The sequence below is a fragment of the Mycena indigotica genome, assembly GCF_014461135.1.
Source record: "Mycena indigotica strain 171206Taipei chromosome Unknown Mind.scaff0003, whole genome shotgun sequence".
Lineage (NCBI taxonomy): Eukaryota > Fungi > Basidiomycota > Agaricomycetes > Agaricales > Mycenaceae > Mycena > Mycena indigotica.
In genome coordinates this window covers 1,526,165-1,548,881 of record NW_023503002.1, presented here as the reverse complement: position 1 = coordinate 1,548,881, position 22,717 = coordinate 1,526,165, and the positions used below count along the sequence as shown (strand labels likewise).

General features: G+C 50.3%; 9 protein-coding genes across 9 annotated transcripts; 2 read left to right on the top strand and 7 right to left on the bottom strand.

Moving 5' to 3' along the window:
* Window positions 1–365: 365 nt before the first annotated feature.
* On the bottom strand, window positions 366–1,639 carry MIND_00318800 (Protein disulfide isomerase; the record flags this gene model as incomplete). Its single annotated transcript, XM_037360045.1, has 5 exons — window positions 366–980; window positions 1,032–1,178; window positions 1,228–1,371; window positions 1,428–1,466; window positions 1,517–1,639. 5 exons carry the CDS (start codon window positions 1,637–1,639, stop codon window positions 366–368), a joined length of 1,068 nt encoding a protein of 355 aa, XP_037222930.1.
* A 324-nt stretch (window positions 1,640–1,963) lies between these two features.
* On the top strand, window positions 1,964–3,696 carry MIND_00318700 (RanBD1 domain-containing protein; the record flags this gene model as incomplete). The annotated part of the gene is made up of 8 exons (XM_037360044.1): window positions 1,964–2,058; window positions 2,109–2,271; window positions 2,321–2,476; window positions 2,528–2,848; window positions 2,901–3,126; window positions 3,177–3,332; window positions 3,382–3,542; window positions 3,586–3,696. 8 exons carry the CDS (start codon window positions 1,964–1,966, stop codon window positions 3,694–3,696), a joined length of 1,389 nt encoding a protein of 462 aa, XP_037222929.1.
* A 69-nt stretch (window positions 3,697–3,765) lies between these two features.
* On the bottom strand, window positions 3,766–5,337 carry MIND_00318600 (RING finger domain protein; the record flags this gene model as incomplete). The annotated part of the gene is made up of 4 exons (XM_037360043.1): window positions 3,766–4,468; window positions 4,518–4,648; window positions 4,696–4,737; window positions 4,789–5,337. 4 exons carry the CDS (start codon window positions 5,335–5,337, stop codon window positions 3,766–3,768), a joined length of 1,425 nt encoding a protein of 474 aa, XP_037222928.1.
* Window positions 5,338–6,337: 1,000 nt separating this feature from the next.
* MIND_00318500 (Dynamin protein) lies at window positions 6,338–9,151 on the top strand (the record flags this gene model as incomplete). Its single annotated transcript, XM_037360042.1, has 9 exons — window positions 6,338–6,395; window positions 6,448–6,479; window positions 6,534–6,574; window positions 6,626–6,938; window positions 6,992–7,071; window positions 7,122–7,464; window positions 7,509–7,997; window positions 8,047–8,775; window positions 8,828–9,151. The coding sequence occupies 9 exons, from the start codon at window positions 6,338–6,340 to the stop codon at window positions 9,149–9,151; spliced, it is 2,409 nt and encodes an 802-aa protein (XP_037222927.1).
* Window positions 9,152–9,477: 326 nt separating this feature from the next.
* On the bottom strand, window positions 9,478–12,356 carry MIND_00318400 (p-loop containing nucleoside triphosphate hydrolase protein; the record flags this gene model as incomplete). The annotated part of the gene is made up of 17 exons (XM_037360041.1): window positions 9,478–9,900; window positions 9,952–9,975; window positions 10,026–10,049; window positions 10,098–10,145; window positions 10,209–10,334; window positions 10,387–10,705; window positions 10,756–11,004; window positions 11,053–11,176; window positions 11,225–11,364; window positions 11,415–11,519; window positions 11,570–11,622; window positions 11,678–11,695; window positions 11,751–11,773; window positions 11,822–12,009; window positions 12,062–12,110; window positions 12,164–12,239; window positions 12,291–12,356. The coding sequence occupies 17 exons, from the start codon at window positions 12,354–12,356 to the stop codon at window positions 9,478–9,480; spliced, it is 2,055 nt and encodes a 684-aa protein (XP_037222926.1).
* A 2,306-nt stretch (window positions 12,357–14,662) lies between these two features.
* Window positions 14,663–15,512, bottom strand: MIND_00318300 (uncharacterized protein; the record flags this gene model as incomplete). Its single annotated transcript, XM_037360040.1, has 3 exons — window positions 15,419–15,512; window positions 15,261–15,375; window positions 14,663–15,210 (listed from the first exon to the last, which is right to left on the bottom strand). Exons 1-3 carry the CDS (start codon window positions 15,482–15,484, stop codon window positions 14,663–14,665), a joined length of 729 nt encoding a protein of 242 aa, XP_037222925.1. The 5' UTR covers window positions 15,485–15,512.
* A 124-nt stretch (window positions 15,513–15,636) lies between these two features.
* Window positions 15,637–16,837, bottom strand: MIND_00318200 (uncharacterized protein; the record flags this gene model as incomplete). The annotated part of the gene is made up of 7 exons (XM_037360039.1): window positions 15,637–15,700; window positions 15,747–15,972; window positions 16,021–16,108; window positions 16,158–16,301; window positions 16,354–16,646; window positions 16,700–16,783; window positions 16,828–16,837. 7 exons carry the CDS (start codon window positions 16,835–16,837, stop codon window positions 15,637–15,639), a joined length of 909 nt encoding a protein of 302 aa, XP_037222924.1.
* A 62-nt stretch (window positions 16,838–16,899) lies between these two features.
* MIND_00318100 (uncharacterized protein) lies at window positions 16,900–18,597 on the bottom strand (the record flags this gene model as incomplete). The annotated part of the gene is made up of 6 exons (XM_037360038.1): window positions 16,900–17,408; window positions 17,466–17,873; window positions 17,928–18,075; window positions 18,120–18,165; window positions 18,215–18,320; window positions 18,375–18,597. The coding sequence occupies 6 exons, from the start codon at window positions 18,595–18,597 to the stop codon at window positions 16,900–16,902; spliced, it is 1,440 nt and encodes a 479-aa protein (XP_037222923.1).
* Window positions 18,598–20,319: 1,722 nt separating this feature from the next.
* MIND_00318000 (uncharacterized protein) lies at window positions 20,320–22,474 on the bottom strand (the record flags this gene model as incomplete). The annotated part of the gene is made up of 8 exons (XM_037360037.1): window positions 20,320–20,637; window positions 20,687–21,208; window positions 21,259–21,571; window positions 21,613–21,635; window positions 21,681–21,887; window positions 21,936–22,003; window positions 22,053–22,259; window positions 22,306–22,474. 8 exons carry the CDS (start codon window positions 22,472–22,474, stop codon window positions 20,320–20,322), a joined length of 1,827 nt encoding a protein of 608 aa, XP_037222922.1.
* Between the last annotated feature and the right edge of the window lie 243 nt (window positions 22,475–22,717).

Below are 22,717 nucleotides of genomic sequence, written 5' to 3'. Positions count from 1 at the left end.
CCTGGACGGGATGAGGAGAGGCACAGGGGGCGTCGGCGTCACTCGCATCATATTCAAGCAAGATAATTGCGGCGGAAATGGTCGCTCCCCCCGAAAGACGGCTTGGATGGGGCACAAATACGAAAAGTGAGTTTTCTTGACTTGAAATATCGACGACTAAAAACCTTACTAGCACATCAACTGTGGGTATATATGAAGCGGAGCCATACGTCCGACATCACACTTTCTCTTGCGGAGGAGAAATTTCCTAATTCAGCGTTGGATGCCTAGAGAATGTGTTCTTAGGGAGTTGACTGCTTCGCAAACGAGTCCTCCATTAACAACAGAACAAATCAATAATATATCAGTACAGATGTGTTCATATCTTACAACTCTGCCTCGTCCTTTGCGACCTTGGACTCCTCATTTGTTGGGACAGCTTCTACCTTCTCAGCTACTGGCTCGCTGTCGACTGGTTCAGTAGCGGCCTCCTCTTTCTTCTTCTTCTTTAATGGTGGAGGTGAACCAAAGCCATTTGTGTCATGATAGCTGTCGGCATTACCACTGAGGATTGCTTGTTCAAAGTCGACCAAGTCCGCGAAACCACCATGTAACAGAGCCATCCTTTGTGCCTCCTGCTTACGCTGGATCTCTAGCTCCTCTTCGGTAGGCTCGTATTGCTCCTCCTCTGCTTTGGCCTCAGCATTTGCCACGGTGAGATCCGCTGTGCCGTCCAGTACGGCATCAAAGAATTTGCTGAGCGACTCGAATTTGTTCAGGCCCTCATATCGGAATGGTTTCGTTGAGCCGGGCGAGTAGAAGAGGACCTTGGATTGCTTCTTCTCTCCAGCCTCGAAACCGAGAGCAACAGACGATTTTCCCTTGCGGTCTCGGTGGGTACCGAATTGAATCTTGCCTTCATATTTATTGGAGAGGATTTTCCAGAGCAGAGGGACCTTCTTGTCTTTAGTGAGTAGAAGGGTTCGCTTCTCATCTTTCGTCTGAGAATTTGGATTAACGTGAGACAGGGGTATTTCAACGAGATGTGGCACCTTCTCAATCCATGGGAGAATATCTTGAGTCTTGTAGAGCTTAGTGAAGGTGGGGGGGATGCGACGGGTCACGAAGTAATAGAAAGCAGAGGCAGATCGTTCGCCCTCGTAAGTAACCGGAGTTTCTTTGTCACCCCGAGGGAACATCTTCCGAAGTGTGAGAAGTGCGTGTGGGAGTTGAATGAATGGTGCTTACCTTGACAGTCGGGAAGCCCTGAACACCCTGCTCTGCACATAGACGCTTGTTCTGGTCGGCGTCGCAATCGACAGCGTAGAAGGGTATTAATGGATGTAGTCCCAGCGCGGCTTTGCTGTACTCTGGCGCCATACGTTGACAATGCTATCCTACATATGAGCGCTGTGTTCGGATAGAGATCGAGAGCGACAGTGACGCACTCCACACCAAGGAGCGACAAATGCGACCATACTTGATTCCTACGGGAGTTATTGAGTCTTTATGTGGGAGGTCCAACTAAAACACGAACGTTGTTGGCCTTCATCGCCTTCTTGAAGGACTTTGCATCGAGCATCTGAACTAAGGAGTCTTTCGGGAAGACACCAGCTGATACGAGAGGGAGTAGAAGGGGAAGGCCAACAAGATACCGCATGGTGGATGAGTGAGAAGAACAGACAGTCGGCTGTTCTCGTATTTATGGGAAAGACGGGATTTGGGACACGTTAGCAGCAGGCCACGTGATCCCGACTGAATTTCTCTCAGCTTCGTCAACGAGTGCGTTGCTATTGGGTGGCTAACTGCTTACCATCCGGTACCGGTACCGGTGATCACAGAACGCGAAAGTGCGAGATAAGTAAGTTTTTAGTCGCCTCGTGTTCAATGGATCTAGTCCTCGAGGACTATGGCCATCACGCGTCTTGTGCGCGACTTGCTTATAACCCCCCATTGCTTCGCTTAACATAACACTCCCCCATAAATGCTCCCTGACTTGAACGTTGTCCTTACTGGCTTTGCCGCGTTCTCAGCAACCGTCGGCTATGCTTTCGCCCGTAAAATCCGCCCACTTCCTTCGTATGGCCATCAGGATTTTCTCAACTTCAATGACTTAGACGAAATTACAGGCGAGCACGCGCTGCTTCGGTCAATCAAGCTCAATCGCTGGTTGATTCCACCTCTGCTGCCTCGCTCGATGCGAAAGAGGAAGCAGAAGATAAACCAGACCTTACCGAAGCAGATCCAGTCTCTTTGAAGCGCAAGCGCGAGCCCGTTCACGATGACGTTCCAGTACGTTACAACATTCATCTAGACCGTTCCTCAGGCGAGTTTCGAACAGGACCTTGATTATCCTTTGGTTTGCGATGACTTACCACACCGTCTCATTCTCCTCATATATTCCAAGAATCTTTATTCCATCTACCCCAACAAACGCCGCGGTGGCTCAGTTTCCGACCACGACGCAGCAGAAGAGAATGTTGTGGAGTCGGTAGTTGTCAGTCTCTCCTCGGCGCCAAACTCGAGAAAGCCTCAATGTTGAACCCAGGAACCTATCGTAGAAGATCCATCTGAGAAAGCGGAGCCGAGCGCAACAACTGATGCAGAATTCCAAGCTGTAGAGATAGCCCAACCCAGAGACGAGATCGCAAAGCCAGCGCTGTTGGAGGCGGATGTAGCGAATAGCTTCGAGTCGTCTTCCAGTGAGCCTGCCGCAACCGAGGCCCTTGCCAGTGAAAAGCCACAGAACTCGGAAGAAAATCCAAGGTCGCCAACGCCGGAGGCCGTTTCATCCGACGCTGTTGTGCCCCGATTTGGGTTCACTCGCACAACGGCTTCTCCCCGATTTGTCCCCTTGTTTCCGACCACAGTGAGCACACCATACACACTCTCTGTCGCTAAAGTGCGCTCATCATTGCTAGCAACGAAGCTCGGCATCTTCAACAGCGTTTTCCACATTTGCGGGTTCATCCAATCCTTTCTTTGCCAATGCTGGCTCAACGACAAATCTATCCACACTCGTGTCCTCCAAACCCATTTGGGCTGCAGCAACGAGTCAAAGTACTGCCGCAACTGCGGATGAATCGGACCAGAAGCCTAATGCCATCGCTGCAGCGACTCCGAATGCCTGCCTCCCATCTACTTCCCGTCAGTAGGCCTCGGTCAAAAGCAGCGGCTTGTCTAACACTCCACTTTAGAGCCGCCACCAACGACTGGCGAAGAGGACGAATCTGCATTGCTATCTCTTCGGGGATTGACTTTGTTTGTTAAGCGTGGCGACGCAGCTTTCTCGAGCGCAGTACCAGGCTCTCTGAAGCTCTTACTGCATAAAGTGAGCGGGAATAAGAGGCTGCGTATGTCCTACAGACAATATTTGTTGTGATTATAAACTGAAATTCCTAGTATTCCGTCGCGAGCCACTCTGGCAAGTGGCGATGAACACGCGGATACACGGAGCTTTGCGATGCACGTTTGATGCCCGTGAGGGTGTCTTGCGCGTCATTCTCAAAGAGTCCGTAGAAGGCGACTCTACCACGCTTCAAACGGTGATATATGCATTCAAGGTGAGCATTACCCCTGCAATTATCAGTTGACTGACGCCCATAGCCTGGTCGAACCTGTCGTCGAAGTGAATTCAGCGCTTTTGCGGAGGCTCTCGTTGTTCAAGCGCACCAAACTGGGCAGGAACCAGTAACCGAGGCATTATCGTGTTCTTAAAAAGACTGTCAATAATGATAATACATGCATTGCTAACCCCAAGACTTGTAATAAAAGGCACAGTGCGAATCAGTTCCAACCGTTACGCCTCCTCCGCCGGGGCTGGATCTCTTCTAGTTCTTCCTCTTGGAAAGCGAGTGGTGGATACCATGGGTTGTTGTTGATTGCTCCGATATGCAAAGCGTCTTGGACATTGTGTTGGGGCCAGATGGTACGGTCGACAGGGGCCGCAAACAATTCTTCTTCAGCGTCTGAGTAAACTTCGTCATCATCCTCGTTTTCGGAGCCCGAGCCAGACTCGTCGTCTTCAGAGCCGTGACCCATGCCATCATCGCTGCCGCTGTTCGAGCCGTAGTATCCAGCCAGCGGATTGGCGCCAAACATCAACGCAGCGAGCTCATCTCTGGGCCAGTGGCCGAACACGGCAGCGTGGGCATCTTCTGATCCGCCATCAGAATACCCATCATAATCTTCCATGTCTTCATCGTCGTTACTGCCGTCTGAATCATAGTCTTCCAAGAATAATCCCTTCCATGGATCGTTTTCAGTACCAGCGGAAGGAGGGGTTGGCCGCAGTGTGTTGACGACATCCTTGACAATAAAAGTAGGAACTGGCCGTCTTACCACCCTTGCACGACATGTAGGGCATTTCTTTTCGCGATGAAGCAAAAAATCATCACCCATGTCATCGTCCTCGTCTTCTCCTGCTGGTGCGGCACGGAACCATTGCTCCAGACAGCCAGAGCAGAAGATATGGCCACATGGCACGAGGCTAAAGAGGTGTCTCAAATGAATTCGCCAACACTGGACGGAAAACGCACAGATGAGGCCGTGAGAGTAGTTCAATACAGATTTGACATTGTAGGGAAGACTCTATCGTTTGAACGAGTTGCTCGTTTTTGGAAAGTTTGGTCGAAACAACAGTGAGAGCCCTTTCTTGTTGTTCTCGGCTCTATAAGGGTTTAGACAGGCGATAAGCACGGAAAAGAGGATACAGACGAGTTTCTCCGCAGCTAGCTGTGCCTTAAGGTCCTCGATAGTCTGCAAAAAGAGTTTGTAGGCACGAATGAAGTTGAAAGGAGGATGGCAAACCTTATTCTGCTTTTTCGCTTGTTTTTTACTCTCTTTCTTGAGCGTTTCTAGCTCTTTGCGCATGCGCTCGAATTCTATAGCAGTGGCCACGTCCTGACGCTCTTTGGTTGTGTTGGTGTCGACCTGGCGTATTGTCGGGTTGACGGTGGGAAGTTGCTGGGTGTGATGTGAGCTATCGAGATGACTCCGTGGTCTGGCAGAGGTCTCTCTGTCTTTACGAGGTCGCGAAGAGGAGGCAGAAGGAGGCATTGTGCGATGCAGGAGTGGTTTGGACTTGATTCGTTGCCCACGGTCAACGTCGTCCATGATGACAGGTGAATTACTGTTCCCAACAGAGTTAAGGGACCGCTTTCGTTTGACTGAGGGTTGTCCCGTGTTTGAAGACGCATCTACATTGAATGGGTCCAAACGAGTACCAGCGCCATGTCGAGAAGGCGAGCGCGACTTGCTGCGAGTCCATTGACCCTCGTTTGAGATTGGGGTCCGAGTACTCGTAACGGCGGAAGGAGTGATTCGAGCGGATCGGGTAGCCACAACAGGTCGGTTCATTGGAGAATAATGGGAGGGGTCAAAGGACAAGAGACACTTTGTGTGAGGTCACGCTATCGCTGTGGGCTTTCGTTTTGTTCGGCCACTGTGATGGGATACACTTCACGCTGGGACCAAACTGCGCCTCCCTCTGGTGAGGCATTGACACCTATTGTTATTGCCCGTGAATCTCACCTTCTGCCTGACCTCGAATCTTTCATTCATTGACTACTTTGGGCGACTCTTGTCATAAAGAACGGACTACCGGCCCCCAGCCAAACCACGAAACATCTTCCTCGCGTCGAATTGAATCCGTAAGCACGCTTTTCGTTCACATCCACGCCATTTCCGAATGGTTTTAGAGCAGGGAAAGGCACCGGGAACACGGCTCAGTCAGCCACAGTCGACGAGGTCAATCGCCTTCCACCAGCAGTCGGCGTCACAGAAGTCGTTCCCGTAGTACAAGTCCCGAGCGCCGTCCAGTGCGTTATATTGGCTGCTGCAAATAATCTCTAATCCAGAATTTGTTAGCGCCGCTATACCCGCAGTCGAAGTAGAGAACGGCGAAGAAGGGATGCCACATCGGTACGCCTTCCAGCATCCAGTGAAGTGGAGATATATTCACCTTGCAAGATGTTGTTTCTGGTGGAATCGTAGGAAAGCGACACTGAGCATCATTCAAAGCGTAAACGCAAGAGTCGTGACGAATCGCGTTCGGATGAAGAGGACAGAAAACACCGTAAACGTCGAAAGGAGCGAAAGAAAGACAAGGAAGAGCGGCGTAGTGTTTTAACTGGCAAAAAGGTCATGACTGTCCCCCTTGTCGTTCAATTGTGTACTGAAACGCCACATAGATCAAGCTCAAGGTAAAGAAGGATAAGGAAGGGGATGCAAACAGAGCAGAACTACTCAATTTTTTGAATTCCATGTAGTTCACTGGCCAAGTAATTATAGTGATCGAGTTTTTGGTGCCGTGACGACGCGTTGAGTTGGCCGGACGCGTTTCTTTCTTCTGTCCATCATGGACACCGACCTCATAAAGCTCGTGAACAAGCTTCAAGACACGTTTAGCAACCTGGGTTGGCTGCAGTACTACCTTTGCATTTCCTTTTGTTCAATGTGGTTCTCTAGGTGGTGAGCTAGACATGCCCCAGCTTGTAGTCGCAAGTCTTTTCCACACAAAAACCTTTTCAAAAGAATGACTTGGCCCGATATAGGTGGGAAGCCAATCTGCGGGCAAGTCAAGTGTACTCGAAACGTGAGTTGCTAAGTATTCACTTTCAACCAAAGTTACAAACAACTTTTTTAGGATTGTCGGTCGCGACTTTCTCCCCCGAGGCCAGGGGATTGTAACACGGCGACCGCTTGTGCTCCAGCTTATTCACACTCCTGAATCAACCGCTACGGACACACCAGGCAGCCCCACCTTTCGAGAGTGGGGCCAATTCCTTCACATTGACAAAAAGTTCACCGACTTTGGCGAGATTCGGAAGGAAATCGAACAAGAGACATTCCGGGTCGCTGGGCAGAACAAGGGTGTCAGCAAGCTTCCCATTTCATTGAGGATATATAGTCCAGACGTCCTGGATTTGACACTAGTGGATTTGCCTGGATTGACCAAGGTGTGTGTTTGCGCTTTGGCTGTTTATTGTCCTTTGTTGAACTCCTTCGAAAGATTCCTGTCGGTGACCAACCGAGCGACATCGAGCGCCAAATACGAAACCTCGTCACCGACTATATTTCCAAACCTAATAGGTGCGTGGCGACGACTAAACTTGGAAGCCACTCAGTAATTGTCGTCATAGTGTCATCTTGGCTGTCTCCCCTGCCAATGTCGACCTCGCCAACTCAGAATCTCTTAAGCTTGCGCGCCAAGTTGACCCGCAGGGGCGACGCACAATCGGTATACTCAGCAAGCTTGATTTGATGGATGCAGGCACAAACGCGCTTGACATTCTTACTGGGCGCGTCTACCCTCTCAAGCTCGGTTTCATCGGGGTTGTCAATCGAAGTCAACAGGACATCATTGGCGAAAAGTCGATGTCTGCAGCGCTTGATAGTGAGACGGAGTTCTTCAAAAACCATTCTGCATATAGGAATATAGCCCATAAGAATGGCACGAAGTATCTGGCGCGCACATTGAATCAGGTGTGTTCATTGAAAGTGGCAATTTCAACGCTCATGGCACGGAGGTTCTAATGAATCATATTCGCGACAAGCTCCCGGACATGAAGGCACGACTCAACACACTCATGGGCCAGGCTCAACAGGAGCTTAATTCTTTCGGCGACTCAGATAGCTTCGGTGACCAGAACCAGCAAGGAGCATTGATTCTCCGACTCATGACCCAATTTGCACGGGACTTTGTTGCCTCCATCGAGGGCACAAAAGTCGACGTGTCAACCAAAGAGTTGTCTGGCGGCGCTCGAATATATTACATTTTCAACGACGTTTTCGGTCTGGCCCTTGACTCGATCGACGCCACCGATAATCTCGAGAACCAGGATATACGCACTGCCATTCGAAACTCAACAGGACCGCGCCCAAGCTTATTCGTTCCTGAAATTGCGTTTGATCTCCTAGTCAAACCTCAAATCAAGCTCTTGGAAGCACCAAGTTTACGCTGTGTAGAACTTGTCTACGAAGAGCTCGTCAAAATATGTCACAACTGCACAAGCACGGTGTGGTCAGATTGCCGAGGTCATGAAAAACAACTGACAGCGCACTTAGGAACTACAGCGATTCCCTGGTTTACATGCAAAGCTGATAGAAGTCGTTTCCGAATTGTTACGAGAACGCCTTGGGCCAACATCTGAATATACACAAAGTCTCATCGCCATCCAGGCAGCTTACATAAACACCAACCACCCCGCATTTATCTCTGGCTCAGCTGTGGCTGCCCAACAAGCGAGCTCCCCGCCATCTCGTCAAGCACCATTGCGACCTGCCTCGACCGAGCCAACAAATGGTACCGGCACTGACGACGAGCCTGACTCGTCCGACGAAAATGGTCTACCAAACGGGATGTTCCCTTCATCTCGAGGCAACGAGCGGTCGGTTTCCTCAACATTACACGATCGCGGAAGGACATCAACCGGAGGCTCTACACCGGTTACTGCACCTGTTCCATCAGCAGCGGCGCGAAAAGTTGTCACTCAAAGGCCGCATTCAGCCGTGGCTCAAACCCAAACCCATCGCGGGTCGCCCCCCTCTGCACGCGAGACATTCTTAAACTACTTCTTTGGCCAAAACGGGACGGGGCCTGTGTCAAGCTCGGCAGCAAATCATCAGCCACGAGCAAGCGGGAGTGGGACAAGCGTTGTTCCAACTGGGCGGGATGTGTCTGGCGGGGAGGGTACAACCATGATGGCCATCGCATCCGGGTTAAACTCAGCGCAACGAGCTGATGGCTCAAATGCTGCCTTCGATATGAAGAGCCTCGGGAAACACATTGAAGCGGTGAATTTTCTTCATCTTGATCGCGCGACGAAATGCTGACAAATCTGCACAGATACCTTCAGAAGGGAATCATCTGACGCTGCGGGAAGAGATGGAGACGAATCTCATTCGCTCGTTGATTGCGTCGTATTTTGGCATCGTCCGCCAAAGTATCCAAGACCTGGTGCCCAAGGCCATCATGCACCTTTTAGTCAACCACACCGCATATCATGTCCAGAACCGCCTAGTTGCGTCATTGTACAAGCCACAGCTCTTCCAGGAAATGCTCCACGAAGACGAGGGCCTGGTGGCAGAACGGGCTCGTGTCAAGGCATTGTTAGACGCCTACAAAGAGGCATTCAAAACACTTTCAGACGTGAATGTGAAGCCAACATAGATTTTCTTTTTTTTTTGGTTTATTTTACGTAACCCACGCACGACAACCTCACGCATTTTTACTGGCTTTAATATACGCTCTCGCTCTAGAATCCGAACCAAGCCATTGCCACTAAACGATATGCCATTCATTCTAGCTAAGTAGTAGTATCTATCAAACAAGCACGAGAACGAACCCGGAATCACACAGACGAGACGACCGAGGAAAGAGCCACAACAGAAGAACGGCAGAGGGCAATGCGTGTGACCGACGGCATCCCATATTTGGGAAGGGGGACCAAGCCTTATGCAGTCCGAGAGTGTTCACGCAAAGGTGTGGAGAGCACTTTACGATGCTTCGATGGTGGTCTCAGACGGTGATGGCTCTGGTGTTGCGTCAGACACAGCAACGCTTTGTGGCTTGACGGCCACCCATTTCTCCTTGGTGTTGGAGGAGACATCGGCCGTATTCGCATCAGGCTCTTCCTCGGAAGTGACTGACTCAGTGTCCGCCTCAGCACCAGACGTCGTTTCCGAGTCTGAGCTGGAGGTTGATCCTGAAGAGTCAGTCGACTCGGTTCTGCTCATTGCCGGAGCTGGTGAGGGTGAAGTCCCAACAACAGGGGCTACGACAACTGGCTCTGCGGTGGAGTCAGTGGAAGGGGATGTGACTGCAGGGGGTTCAGTGGTGACAGATGCAGTGGATGCAGCGGGCACGACAGCCACAGCAGCTGTTCTCAATTTGAGAAGAGCCTCTTCAGCTTCAAGTTTCTTCAAAAAGCGTTAGTTAAGTAACGACTCGAGCGCTAGAGATAGACGAACCGCTTTAAGCTCTTGTTGCTCTTTCTGAACCACGTCGATCAGACAATGCCGCATCAACATATGAATGAATGCACCTCTTTCACTGCCTTCTCTTCCTTCTGTGCAACGATCAGCGGAGTTCACTCACAACAGGTTCAAATACAGACCTCCTTCTTTTCCTTCTCTTCCGCCTCGAGCTTTTCCTTGGCTTCGCGCTATAAAAGTCAATCACGTCAGTATCAAGTTGATCTCATCTCGGACCCAGGAGGAAAAGAGACCTCGGCTTTTTCTTTCTTCAGTTTCTCCCGGGTTTCGCGTTCTTGGATGATCCACACGCCGACTTCATCGACGCACTCACGTGGACGAGTCTTGTTCTTAAGAAGATAACCTTGCAAGGCAGCAACCTGTTTGGTCATTAGATATATCAACAGACTGGAGCAAAATAAAGCGACGCACACTTAGCTCATCTTCAGGAATAGCCTCGGCGAAGCGCTTGGCGAGCTCATCGATCTCAGTTTCACTCAGCAATGGAATGGCATGTTGAGCACGTTTTCTGCGAGGAAGTGGAAGATTCTTCTGTGAAATATCAACGGAAGGCTGTTGATCGGCTTTCTCATCAGAGGCGGTGACGCTGGCGGAAGGGAAGAAGCATTTGAAGATTCCCTCGGCCTGCCACTTCGTGGCATTGGTAAAGTTCACCCAGACATCCATACGACCGGGCCGACTAAGGGCCGGGTCGAGGCGCTCAATATGGTTCGTTGTGGCGAAGAGAAGACTATGAAATTCTGTCAGCGAGTGCCTGAACAGGAAAGGATATGAACGAACCGGCCTTCAGCAGCGGCAACACCGTCTAGACTGTTCAAAAGGCCACTCAAACTAAGAGTAGATCCGTCAGACTCAGCCTCTTTATCCTTCGCAGTGCTCGATGTACTGGTTGTGGTGGAAGTTGGGGTGCCCGTTGAGTTGGCATCACGACTGACAGAGCGCGTAAAGGCAGCGTCAAGGTCCTCTAGGAGGACAATACACCTCGAGGGAACGTTACCCATCAAGGTGGTCAGAGTGTTGTCGCTCATTCTGGAAACTTTTCAGAATAGATGGTCGTGTGGAGGAAATGCAACTGACCCCTTGGCAGAAAGCGATACGACGTAGATATCTAGACCCAGCTCACCTGCCAACGAGTGGATGAGAGAGGTCTTGCCGCTTCCAGGAACTCCATGCAAAAGAAGCCCGCGACGGTAGGGAATTCCTATTTGGAGGAGTCAGAAAGGACGGAGGGGAAAGCATGATGACGCACCGCGTTCAGCATACCACTCCTCTGAACACAAGAAATCTTTACAGTCAGCCAACAACATCTCTTTTACCCCAGGTTGGAGAACAATAGAGCTCATTGGCCGCTTCTGACGAGCACCATTCCATCTCCAACAGCCATAAGTGCTGTCATTAATTGTAAGAAACTGACGAGTACCAATGAAAAAATCACGCACGGGTCAGCAAGGAAGATGTGAACTCGATGCTCGGCGTCCTTTTCATAATCCCTTCGGGCCTCCAAGACAAGTTTCTTGAGGATGTCATTGTTGCGAGCCACGACACTGTCGGAATGCAGGTAAACACGGGGGAAGAGAGGACCAATAAGGTGTACCTGATCTTGAGAGAGGCTCCTCCGTAATCCGGATACCGCTTGGTTCGCGTAATCTAATGGGGGAGCGGAGATTGATATGTGGCCCGAAATGAATACCAGACAACATACCCTAAGCCAGTGGCCACGCTAGAGAGTAAATGAGCGGCAGTGCTTGTGCTTGTGTGTGTGTGGTGAGACTCACGTAGTAGATAGTGTGGGTGGTGTCTTGATGCAGACATTAGCGTGATGTGACATGTAACGGGACCCACTCACCCAAAGACGGCATGAATGCCACAAGTCGGCGTTTTCTGCCGTGCTCCAAGGCGTCACTTTCGTCCTCTTCCTCTTCTTGTAAATCAGCAGTGGTCGAAGTGTTCATTCCCCGTCCCGCTGAACGAGTCGTAATCTCGAATTCGCGACTCCGACCCCAAGCTGGCTGCTTCGACAACCAATGCATCAGCCTACGAAATACATTCAGATTGATTGTCAGTCGGTCAGTCAGCCACTTCATACCAGTCATAAGGGTAGTCCTCTTCAGAGAAATGGGCGGTCAGGAAGAAAGCTGTTTGGTTTGACTTGTTAACAGCGAAACGCGTGGCCAGGACGCGTACTTACAGTCCACAAACCCATTCCACGCTGAGACAGAGGCTCGGCGGGCAGTCTCCATCGTTCCGCCAATGACTACAAGTTTCTATGGGCCCATAAGCTACCTATAGAGTAAACCAAAATAGAATGGACGCACGAGAGTGTCCTGGACGGTGCCGGAGCCCATGCCCAGCGGGGAGAGCATGCTTGTAAGGACGTTCATGGTGGAATGGAGTCAAGAGCCAACCAAGAATAAGCGACCGAGCTGATTTCGGCTTTAAGAGGACTTCGGATGTCCCGCCTCGTGGTTATACAAATGCAGGGCTGACGCTTAACGAGATCCCAATCTCAGATTTATTTGACTCATTGCGTCTCTTTTGGACCTCCTTTCTCTTCGTGCGCTGCACTCTGTTTACGTTTCTGGTACCTTTCCCACTTAGGCTCACACTCGAGCACTACAACCTCCGACTCACTGACGATGAGAATAAAGTGAGCATTGGCACCGTCAGTGGGAATCACTCGACAGCCAAGCTCTATTGGAAATAACGAGTCTGACTGCGACTGACCGCAACTATTACCACGTTTCCCGACTGGTTGCCCACTAACAACCGCGGACCCCAGCAACGTTCAATGAGCATCATCAACACTTGTTCATCTCTATCTTGTCGATATGAATGAGTGGTTCAAATGCTAATTGTCGTGCCGTATTCCTGGGATTCAACACCCGGTAACGTTTCGCCCTCCCGTGCTGATCCATTAGTTTCCGGCCCACGCGGCCTGGGCCGACATCTGATGACTTGAACCGAAAACATGGCGCTAGTCGTGGGGCTATGTGGGCGCTCCCAGGTGAACCGGACTGCGGCACGAATCACCACTGTCTACCTGTTTATAGTCCCCGGACCGACATGACGACTTTATCGATGGTTTAACCAGCGCGTTTTGTCTTCTGTAGGCTTGTTCGCGTCGGTTAGCTCCGTAATCATTCACCTGCATGCAAACAACAAGGTGGAAACTGGCTCGCAGTTGTCCGTCGAGGCTTGTATCGATCTCTAGAGTTGGTGGCAAGTGTCCCTACACTACCAGTCGAGGGCGTCAATCAGCGCTTCTTCCATTTTACAACAGACCTCTGACCTTCAACATTGAGAAGCTCTACAGCAGTTTTGTACTGCGCCAACTTCTGACCTTCGTTCAACAATTATTAGTTGGCAAGCGCGCTGCTGAGACAATCAGATTGTCGGATGACCGCAGAGACTGGCTCGATACAGTTCCTCGTACCAGAATAACTCGAACCCGGTCCCGAATTTAGGGGGCATATTCCGCATAAAGGAATGATCACATCTTGAGAGGGTTGATCCCGGTTCTATCCACCGGACCAAATCGATTAGGACACAATTGAAGCCTCTTGCTTGGAATCGCCCGGGACTTGAAGGCCACTTGCGGTTGTTGCCTCTCATGTCATCAGATCAACCTAGGTTGTTGGCACAGGCAGTTGGCGTGGATGAGAGTCAACAAAGCACGGCGTGTCGAATGCTACCATGTCTTGGGAAGTGGCGTTCAATATGCACGTAGACGTCACTGGCTCAACAACGTCAAGAGGTGAAACATAGCCAACTAGCGATATGGAATTGCTTGCTTGCTGCTTGAGAAATGAAAACGGTGCCACTGAGAGGGACGAAACGAGGTCAAGGTCGGTAATTGGCGGACCGTCTGCCGTACACATCCCCACACGCTTTCGGTTTTAGTCGGGAGCGGTTGATTAATTACGTTGACACCGTCCTTCGCGAGGTATCTCCGTAGTTTGGCTGAACGAGCGTGTTGCGGAGATGGAATTGAACAAGTTGGTATCAGACAAACCATGTACCCGAGGATCAAGGGGGAGCAGAGTGAAAGGTGAGCTGGGATTACACCCACCCGGACATAACTGTGCGTCCGCCCAAGCCTAGCTAGGATCCAATTGCGCGACGGCAAAGCAAAGATCATTTCGGTGATCCCAAAAGTAGTTTTGCCTCGAGAGGAGAACGGACAAGCCACGAAAAAAAACCGGGATACCACGGGTCGATCATGGTCAAAAATGGGAGTCGACTTTCTCTCGTGGACGAAGGTTTAGGAGCATAAGGCGACAAAAATTTGCTGTTTTTGTTTGACTCCAAGAGCCGACCAAGATTATCATCGTGTTTGCAATGTGAGCTTACAGCCGAGCCTCGAGTTTTCAGGATCGCAGACGGATGAGATAAAAGGAGTCGTCGGTAGCGCTTCTTTTAGGCAGAAGGTCCCCACAGGAAGGGTTGGCGGAGTTGAAGTTCGGGGAGGTCGTCGATATCATGATTAGTGGAGCTACAAGTCTGGGGTTCATGCACTGACAACACATCGGAGACACACTACATGTTGGTGGCTGAGACAAGAGCGCTTTACTGCCATTGCCAAGGTGCAGTGGCATGGAAGCAGGGGGAGAAAAGAAAACCGAGTTGGTCACTTGATCAGCCGACTGGAATCGATGTCTAACTAAAAATACAAAATCAAGGTCAGTAATTATCCCGCTGTTTGTTCAGTCTCGTGAGGCAATAACCCCATTTCCATCTCCTCAGCCTCGTCATCGGCGTGCACTATTGCAACTTTCAGACCCTCGTTCATTTCCCGTCGAACACAAAGTTGCTCGGCCACGATGATCATTAAGGCAGACCCAGCTAGCATGACAAGCCAGAAAAACAAAGAAGTCGGCAGGGATGCAGAATAGTAGGTCGTTAGGACGAGATGGTTAAACACCAGTGTCAATGCAAAGTCGAGGATGAGTCGTGGTCGTCGAATTAAAACGAAGAGGTAGTATATGCTAGATAAAGATGAGGTGAGTTGGAGCGCAAGTCGATTGGCGTACTCGGCAGAACAAGCAACCAGCCAGCAGAAAGCAATGACCCAACCACGCATAGGATCTATCCGACCGTCCCATTGGTCAGTGCGAAGACCGGAGCCGATCTTCCGCCCTCCACTCCATACGCCCGTATAGGAATTCCAACGCTCCTCCCCTTGCATACCCCGCACTGTCGGCCTACCCGCCATTTCCCTCCAATCCATTACCATTCCTACCCAGAATGGGTCAGCACACTGAAATGGTTCATCATTTCACACCCACCAACATTGGCGGCGCCGCCCTCGTATTTTAAGGACCCAGGTTCAGCGAAGAGACTGAGCAAAGGTGGAACACACAATGCTAGGGTAACGTAGTGCAAGCTTTGCATAGAGACAATCTAGGTTGAGTCAGAAAGGGAAAACGAGTAATCAAGACAGTACTTGAGATATAAGTAGGACTGGATCCCAATTGGAGTTGGGTTTGGCGACATTTGGTGGGCGCGACATGGTCGCGTTGGGCAAAAGTTGGCGACCACGTGATGTGATGTGTTCTTGAACCAAGACCACGCGCATTATACTGATTCAAAAACTAGTGCAGTAAGTTTCTATGTATAGTTGCTAGTTATAATTAATGATATCGTCTAGAATTGTTCAGGGCTCTATGAAAATGCGCCAATTACTGCTTCGAAAACGGCGAAAGTCACCATATTCACTGGGACAGCTCTGATGGGCTGATGAGCGGGCAACTTGTGTATGGTACCGAACACACCTGATCAGAGTGGGCGCCAGACCGCGATAGAAGACAGCAAGTCCTTCATTGCGATAGGAATTCACTATTGCGGACCATGTGTTTTGGTAAGGGTTTGTGTTCATCGTGTTCAAGTTCTGGGCAACAGTTGTGCCAAGTAAAGGAGCCAGGGCAGGCTCTATTACGAGCCCGGTACCCTGAATGCGAGTCTTCACGACGTCTAAGGGGAAGGTAGCCAACCAGCCAGCTAATCATGAAGTCAACTTGCATTCCTTGATGAAGAAAGGACACAGACCGATGCCTGCAACGCCACCAGCAACTAAAACAGGCCAACCTTGTCGCGTTTCTCCTGGAGTCGAGAGTAAACGACAGGTTGCCTCATACTGGTAATGTGAGCATCTTGTCCTTCACAATGATACTAAATCAACGAACCGAGACAAAATAAGCCCCATACCCACAGTCACGGAGGGCTGTGGCAGTAAGGCCTCGATATAGGCCTGGAAGTCCAGCAGATTTTACGATACCTACCGCAATTCCACGCGCAGTTGTGTGACCGACGCATTGTTGTTGACGGATCTTTGGTTGAGGAATCAGACTGTTTTTGCGCCAGGTTAGGAGAAGAAGAGACCTTGATAAGCTCGGTGGGGGTCGTTACAACGGCAGAGACGATGCCACTGCCAACACCCGCCAATGTGATTTGAGCTAAGGTTGCGCTTTCGGCCGAAGCCGGGCATTGTAACCGTAAGAACAAGTTGTATGATGCGAAGACGAGGCCATTCATAAGTGCGACGGTCAACAGCGGAGAAGCAATGCCTTTATATAGGCCCAACACACGCTCTTCATTTACTATCGTTGCAATAGCGCGCAATGTTGACCCAGAATAGTGTCCAGACAATTCAGGAGTCTGCAGTCGCACTTTAACTGCAGGTGCAACATTAATAACTCTTGCTTCAAGCCATCGTCCACAACAATACCGGTATCAAATGGAAAACCGGCGATGAGCCCAGCAGTTCCCGCCACAGTTCCAGCTAAAAAATCAATCGTCGGATCCAAGCTGACTGTATCGGAGATGAGTGTTGAAAGGGGTTTCCGAGAAACTGACCACCTGCCATCAAGGTTGGGAGAAAGTCCAAATGGGGAAATTTCCTATGTTTTATAACTATGGAGACATCATTCAGAAAGGATAAGGCCTCGTTTCGATTTCCCCAGATTCATCCTTTGCTGCCATTTCGTCGAGGTACTTCAACAACACATCGCTGTACCTTCTCTGGCCTTTATACTCCACTACATCCTCCGTCCAGCTTCGCACCGCGCTGGCGAATCGAGCAGCAACACCAGGCTCTCGCGTTAGCTCTTCCACTGGTACAAGATATGTACGGATAGTGAAGACGATGGCTCCACTACGGGGAAGACGACGCAAAGTTTGGCGTTCCGTTCTCATGCGGAGATTTTGTGGGGTGACCACTGGTGGCGGAGGAATGGGGGCTGATGTGCCCTTAATACCACCATACGTCTCTTCTGGTCCAAGGACATATTCGCCCCATGCAAGTTGATCTGGATCAACAGTTGAATTGGCTGGGGACGGAGGTGAAATTTGGACGAAATAGTTGTTTCGTACAACTGGTTTGTCGACTGAAAGTCGTCGGAAGAAGCGTTCGAGAGAAACTTGGAGTTTCTCGGCGTCTGATAAGACACTCCCGATTCAGCTCAAAGCAAACGTTTAATCTAGGAAGGACTTACATTGAGGAACGTGCCCGCTGATGTGGATTTCGTCGAGGCGTTTGCCAATCTTGTCCACCATGCGCCAAAAGCCTCCGACGAGTATCGCACCAGCCTGGAAGTAGTAGCCCCCGTTGGTACCTTCTACCATTAGTGCTAGATCATCCTGAACCAAAAGTGACGCGATGCGCATTGCTTCTTCTCCTTGCCGAATTATATCTGGAGTCTCCTGACCAATGTAAGCAAGAGGTAAAGGCATCGGGAGTTCAAATTTCTCGTCGACAGCAGAAACTTTCACAGCTTTGATCGGCGGAAGACCATCCCACCCACAAGGGTAGTTGTGGAAAGACTTGTCATGTCTTTCGACCTGGAAAGTCGTTGGGTAACGACGAGAGAGATATTCTGCTAGTTCATGGACAAGTTCAATTGCTAGAAACAAGACACATCAGTTTTTTCCCCTTGCCACATCTTAAAAATACATACCGCCCGCAGAACCGCCGGCGATGTGCACCTGTTCGCCTTCTCCATCGTGGCTCCTAACCGAGGCTGGCAAAACCGTCAAAAGCTCTCGGGGTTTACTTTCCAAGCGATGCTTGCGGATTCGATAGTAACTTTCGAATTGGTCATCAAGCTCTTGAGCTTTAGAACACAAATTGCACGAAATGAGTGTGTTACCTCAATCCATTCACCCCAGTGCATGCTCCGAATGCCCATCGTGACACTGTGTAGTTCGACAATCAAAGTCGCGCTAGAATGTTGATGGTACCCACTGATATTCACCCCACCGAAATGGCCGATACATTGGTGGCTTAATCTCGTTGAGCGGATAGCTTGATGCGTCGAACTTGGGGTAGGAAAATGATTGTGGGGCCCAGTCTGGTCAGTAGGTTCAAGCTAGCTCATATACCGAAAGTTTCTATATGTACATACCTCCAAAAGCACGTTTGGATCCGGGGGTGTACGAATGTCGTTTGTTGTGAGTTTTCTCGTTGCGCCTCCAGCGGCTGAAAGCACAACCAACGGCGAGAGTAGCGCCGAGTACAAAAAGCGCCGACTTGTAGTCAAATGGGCTGATGTTGAGCTGCTTGGGATCGGATTTCAGAGTCGTCCAAAGATCCTGAGCCCGGTTTGCTAGTTCATAGAGGCCATCCATTGGCTGATGAGCTGTCCTGGGTGAGAGAAAAAACGAAAAGCCACGATGCACCTCGACGTCGTGCGTGAGATAAGATCGAGGTCATGTGACACTAATATAGCAGTACAGGGTGCGGTAAAGCTCTGGATTTAAGCAACATAGCCTGGAGGGGGCTCATCGGAAAGCCCCATAGCCCAAGCAGATTGTAGTTGAGACTCCAATTCTACTATACGACTTTGAAGGTGGTCATTTAACTGGCGCGATTGTTCGAGATGGCTCGCTATGGTGTCTGCGGAAGAGCCTCCAGGCGAAGTTGGAGCTGTGGAAGAAGGCGGCCTGCCTGATGGCCCAGCATATGTCGAAAATGTGCCTGAGCTGATACTGTTTAATGCACCAGACCGGCGGAGTTCTTCCATTTGCTTTCGCAAAAGGCGGACTTCACTGGTTATTCGCTGCTGACGCTCGTGGGCACGGACACTCCTGCCACTGTAAAGGGAGGACTGAGAGGAAGGCGCGATAAATGGCTCTGGTTGTAGGTTGGCGAAGATGGTTGATGCACGGCCATGGGGTGGAGCTTGCACCATAGATCCGTCGTCATCATAAAGGGTTCTATTTCGTTGGCGTCGCCTCCGTGCTAATAAGCACAACAGCAGGATAATCCCAGCGAGCAGGAGGACGCATCCAATCACAATCCCGACAATGGCCCCTGTTGCAAGGGTGTTGCTAGAGCTGCTGTGATTTCAGGTTTCAATGAAAAACAAATAAAAGATGAAAAACACACCTCCCAATAGGGACCGCTGACTCGGAGGATGAACGATTTGCCCCATCCAGCGAATTCGAAGAAGATGCATCCACTGGCCGTGACGTGGACGCAGCATTCTCTATTGCCTTCGAGCTGGTTACACTGCTCGTGCTCATCAGGGTCGAAGATTGGGGTTCGGATGATGACACTAGCGCCGGTGAACTTGAACTGGGTAGTGGGGCTGAAGACGAAGGTTGAGGCGGTGGAATTTGAGGGGCATCGACGACCAGAAATTGCTTTGAAGTTGCAAGGTTCGCTGGCCCGTCTCTGGTTGAGTTGAGTTTTGGACAGTGTTGTTCATTTCAGGATAGGACATACGTTCCATTGCTGAACACAGCGATTTCGTATGTCCTAGTAAAAACATGAGAGGATAGAACAAGGGAAATTCTGCGGAGGGACACACCCAGCAGGAGCGTTGATAACAACATCAACGAACCCCACACTCAGATCAACATCCTCGACCAGTCGGATGCCTTGGTTTGGTGTCATCAGGTTAAAAAATGCCCCAGCCGGGTCTCCAGCTTCCTTCGTGAAGTTAATCCTGGCGGGTCCAGCCGCGAGAAATGGCGACGGAGTCTGCAGGATCAAGGCATGAGTTGTCCTGCGTTACTCGTGGATGGGTGCGATGGTCAAATATCGACAACAAGCTCACCATAAAGACGCTAGAATCAAGTAAAGGGCCCGCATGTTTCGCCAGGCGGGAAGTGAAAGTAAAGAACGTTAAAAACTTTGAAGAAAAGAGAGACAAGTTGAACCAGGTTGAGCCATGTGCTCGACATGATCTGCAAGGCAATACCCCAGCAACTTGGCAGCAACCGTGTCAACGATCAATACGAAGGCATGTCACACTTTTGCGACCAGACGCGTTTCTTATATAAGCCAAGCTTCCAAGTTTCCTTCTAATTTCATCTTATTGGATGTAGTCTAATCAAGGTCCAGCTTCATGGATCAGCATGTTGCTGACTCTTTGGTGGAACCAAACCCAAGAAGGACTGCCCCAGCTTTGCAAGCCCGCCTCTGCTAGAAACAGCGTGTTTGCCTATCACTTTAGGCCACCGAATGGCATCGGAAGGTATGGGGATTGTGGCACCATTGAGCGGCAGTGATTCGAGATATGTCGGGTCATCATTGAGAGTTGCCGGTCCACCACGCAAGGGGCGGTCTGCAACGTACCACACGGGTACCTCTGCTAACAGGCCTGGCCCAGTCGGCGAGATATGTGAATATAGATGATGAGCAAATTGAAGCTCGAGGGTGTACTGTGCCAAGAAATCAGAGTTTTGTAACGCCAGAGTAGAATCTGATGACCTCGCGACCAATCTCGGTATATCGATAACTCACTGGACGACATGGCGGCACGACTATCTCTCCTTCCAAACGGACAAAATGCTCCGAAGAATCCTCCAGATCACCTTGAACAATGTCTTCGACCTCTTTTCCATCGTCTTCGTCCTGATCATCGGCCGACCATGTACTTTGCATTCGAGATGGAGCGGGAGGTTTTAGAGGGGTAGCGCGGGAAGCAGACATTTTCTGAAGTATGTGTTCTGGAGATACAAGCGCTAGTTCTGGAGCGCCTTCCGACGGACGACCTGTGTCTGTTGACCAAATTCGCCCTCGGCACATTTGCTCGATTTTCCGCGTTGTCCGACTCTGCTCACGTGGGCGCAACGCCTCTGAAGAAGGCATGAAATCGGCCATGCAGTAGGATACGTTAATGGCTGCCGGCTGACCGAGCAGCTGTAAGGCATCGGCGCTCTTGGACCACAAAATGACCACAAACTCGAGTTTATGGCCAGCGGTGACAATGGACGGATCCTGGATCCCGAGCTGTAAGCAAATCAGACAAACGCGAGGGAGTAACAATTGACAGTACAAACCAGACCCTCGACTTCGACCATTTCCAACCCAATCCGCCCGCGACCACCGAACGGAGTCAGCACCCATCCACCCAGAGTTTCGCGTTTGAATGGCCAATCCTCACGGGATGCGAGAAAAGGAAACGGAACAGATTTGCGAGGAAGCGGAGGGGCAAGCGGAATGTACTGTAGAATCATGTCCATATCTTCGTCGATTCCTGCGACCGAGTCTCGTCGTATCCCAACGCCGCACTGATGTAGAAACCAATAGTTGTCAGAGTCAATGCTTGTTGTTTGGTAAAATGCGTCACCGTAAACCTTATCTTTCCAGAAGCTGACAGAAGCTCAATATAGTACGGAAAGAGTAGTATGGACCTACGAGGCAAAGGGACGAATCCCTAAATATACTGTTTGAATTGAGTCAGGCTGGGTGCTGTACTCACCTTTCGATTGTCGCTACTATCTGGATGAGCCACGGGCACAAATTTGGGGAGCGGTGGTAGTTCAAATGGAAAGACGAAGGTGCCCATAGGAAACTTGTCCTTGAATGCTACTTTTGCCCCTTGTGGATGTCGCGGGTCTCCCATAGAACGATTCCATACAGTTGCGGTTAGGCTTATCAGCTCACCGGCAGGCGCGACAGCACTCATCTGTCTTAGTATAAGCAAAAATACTGACGGTGACCGCAGATCACCGACCCAGACTTCAATACTGGAAATATTCTTTGTTTTCTCCAGACAAACTCGGACCTCTCCACAAATTTTGGCTGTGAACTGATATGCATGTAGCCGTTTTCTGGCCAAGATCCAGCGCACCTGCGTTGTGGTACATTGCTGCCAGTGAGGACTCCTTGGCGTGACTGTACAAGACCAATGATAACCAATGATTCTTGTCTTCAATGCGAAGAGCCAGAACTGTTCCATGAGCTATTGTGTAGGCCGGCAAGTCTGTTCTTGTGGTCGTCCCAGGCATGTCCGAAGGTAAACGTGGGTTGCCGTCCTCCGAATACCATTCTGGCGCTCCTACCAACGGTGAATTCAAACACTCAGCTATGACCCAAAGACAAACCCAACGTCGAGAAATCAGGTCTTCTGCGCTTCTTTACGCGTTGTCCACCGATCGCGAGCGAGTAGAGAGATGCAACAACAGAACGAGCGCCTGTTGACTTTACAGAAGCCGCATCGCTGCGTTTACTGGCGTCTTTTCGTTTCTTGACGATATCACGTAGGAGAGACATCGGAACTGGGAGAAAAACAAATGGTTAGTTTGGCGCTGGGCTTGTATAGGTTGGGCTGACCGGCCTGGCACCATATGCTCCCATCATGACACCACGCGCGACCGTGTCGGGAGAGCTAATTGCAGCCAAAGACATTATTGATTTGAGCTGACCCGTCGTTCGTTTGAGATACGCGGCCACGGCGACAAGTTAACTGGGTTGATGGAGAAAGGCAAGATGTCAACAAGTCAAATTGGGTACATA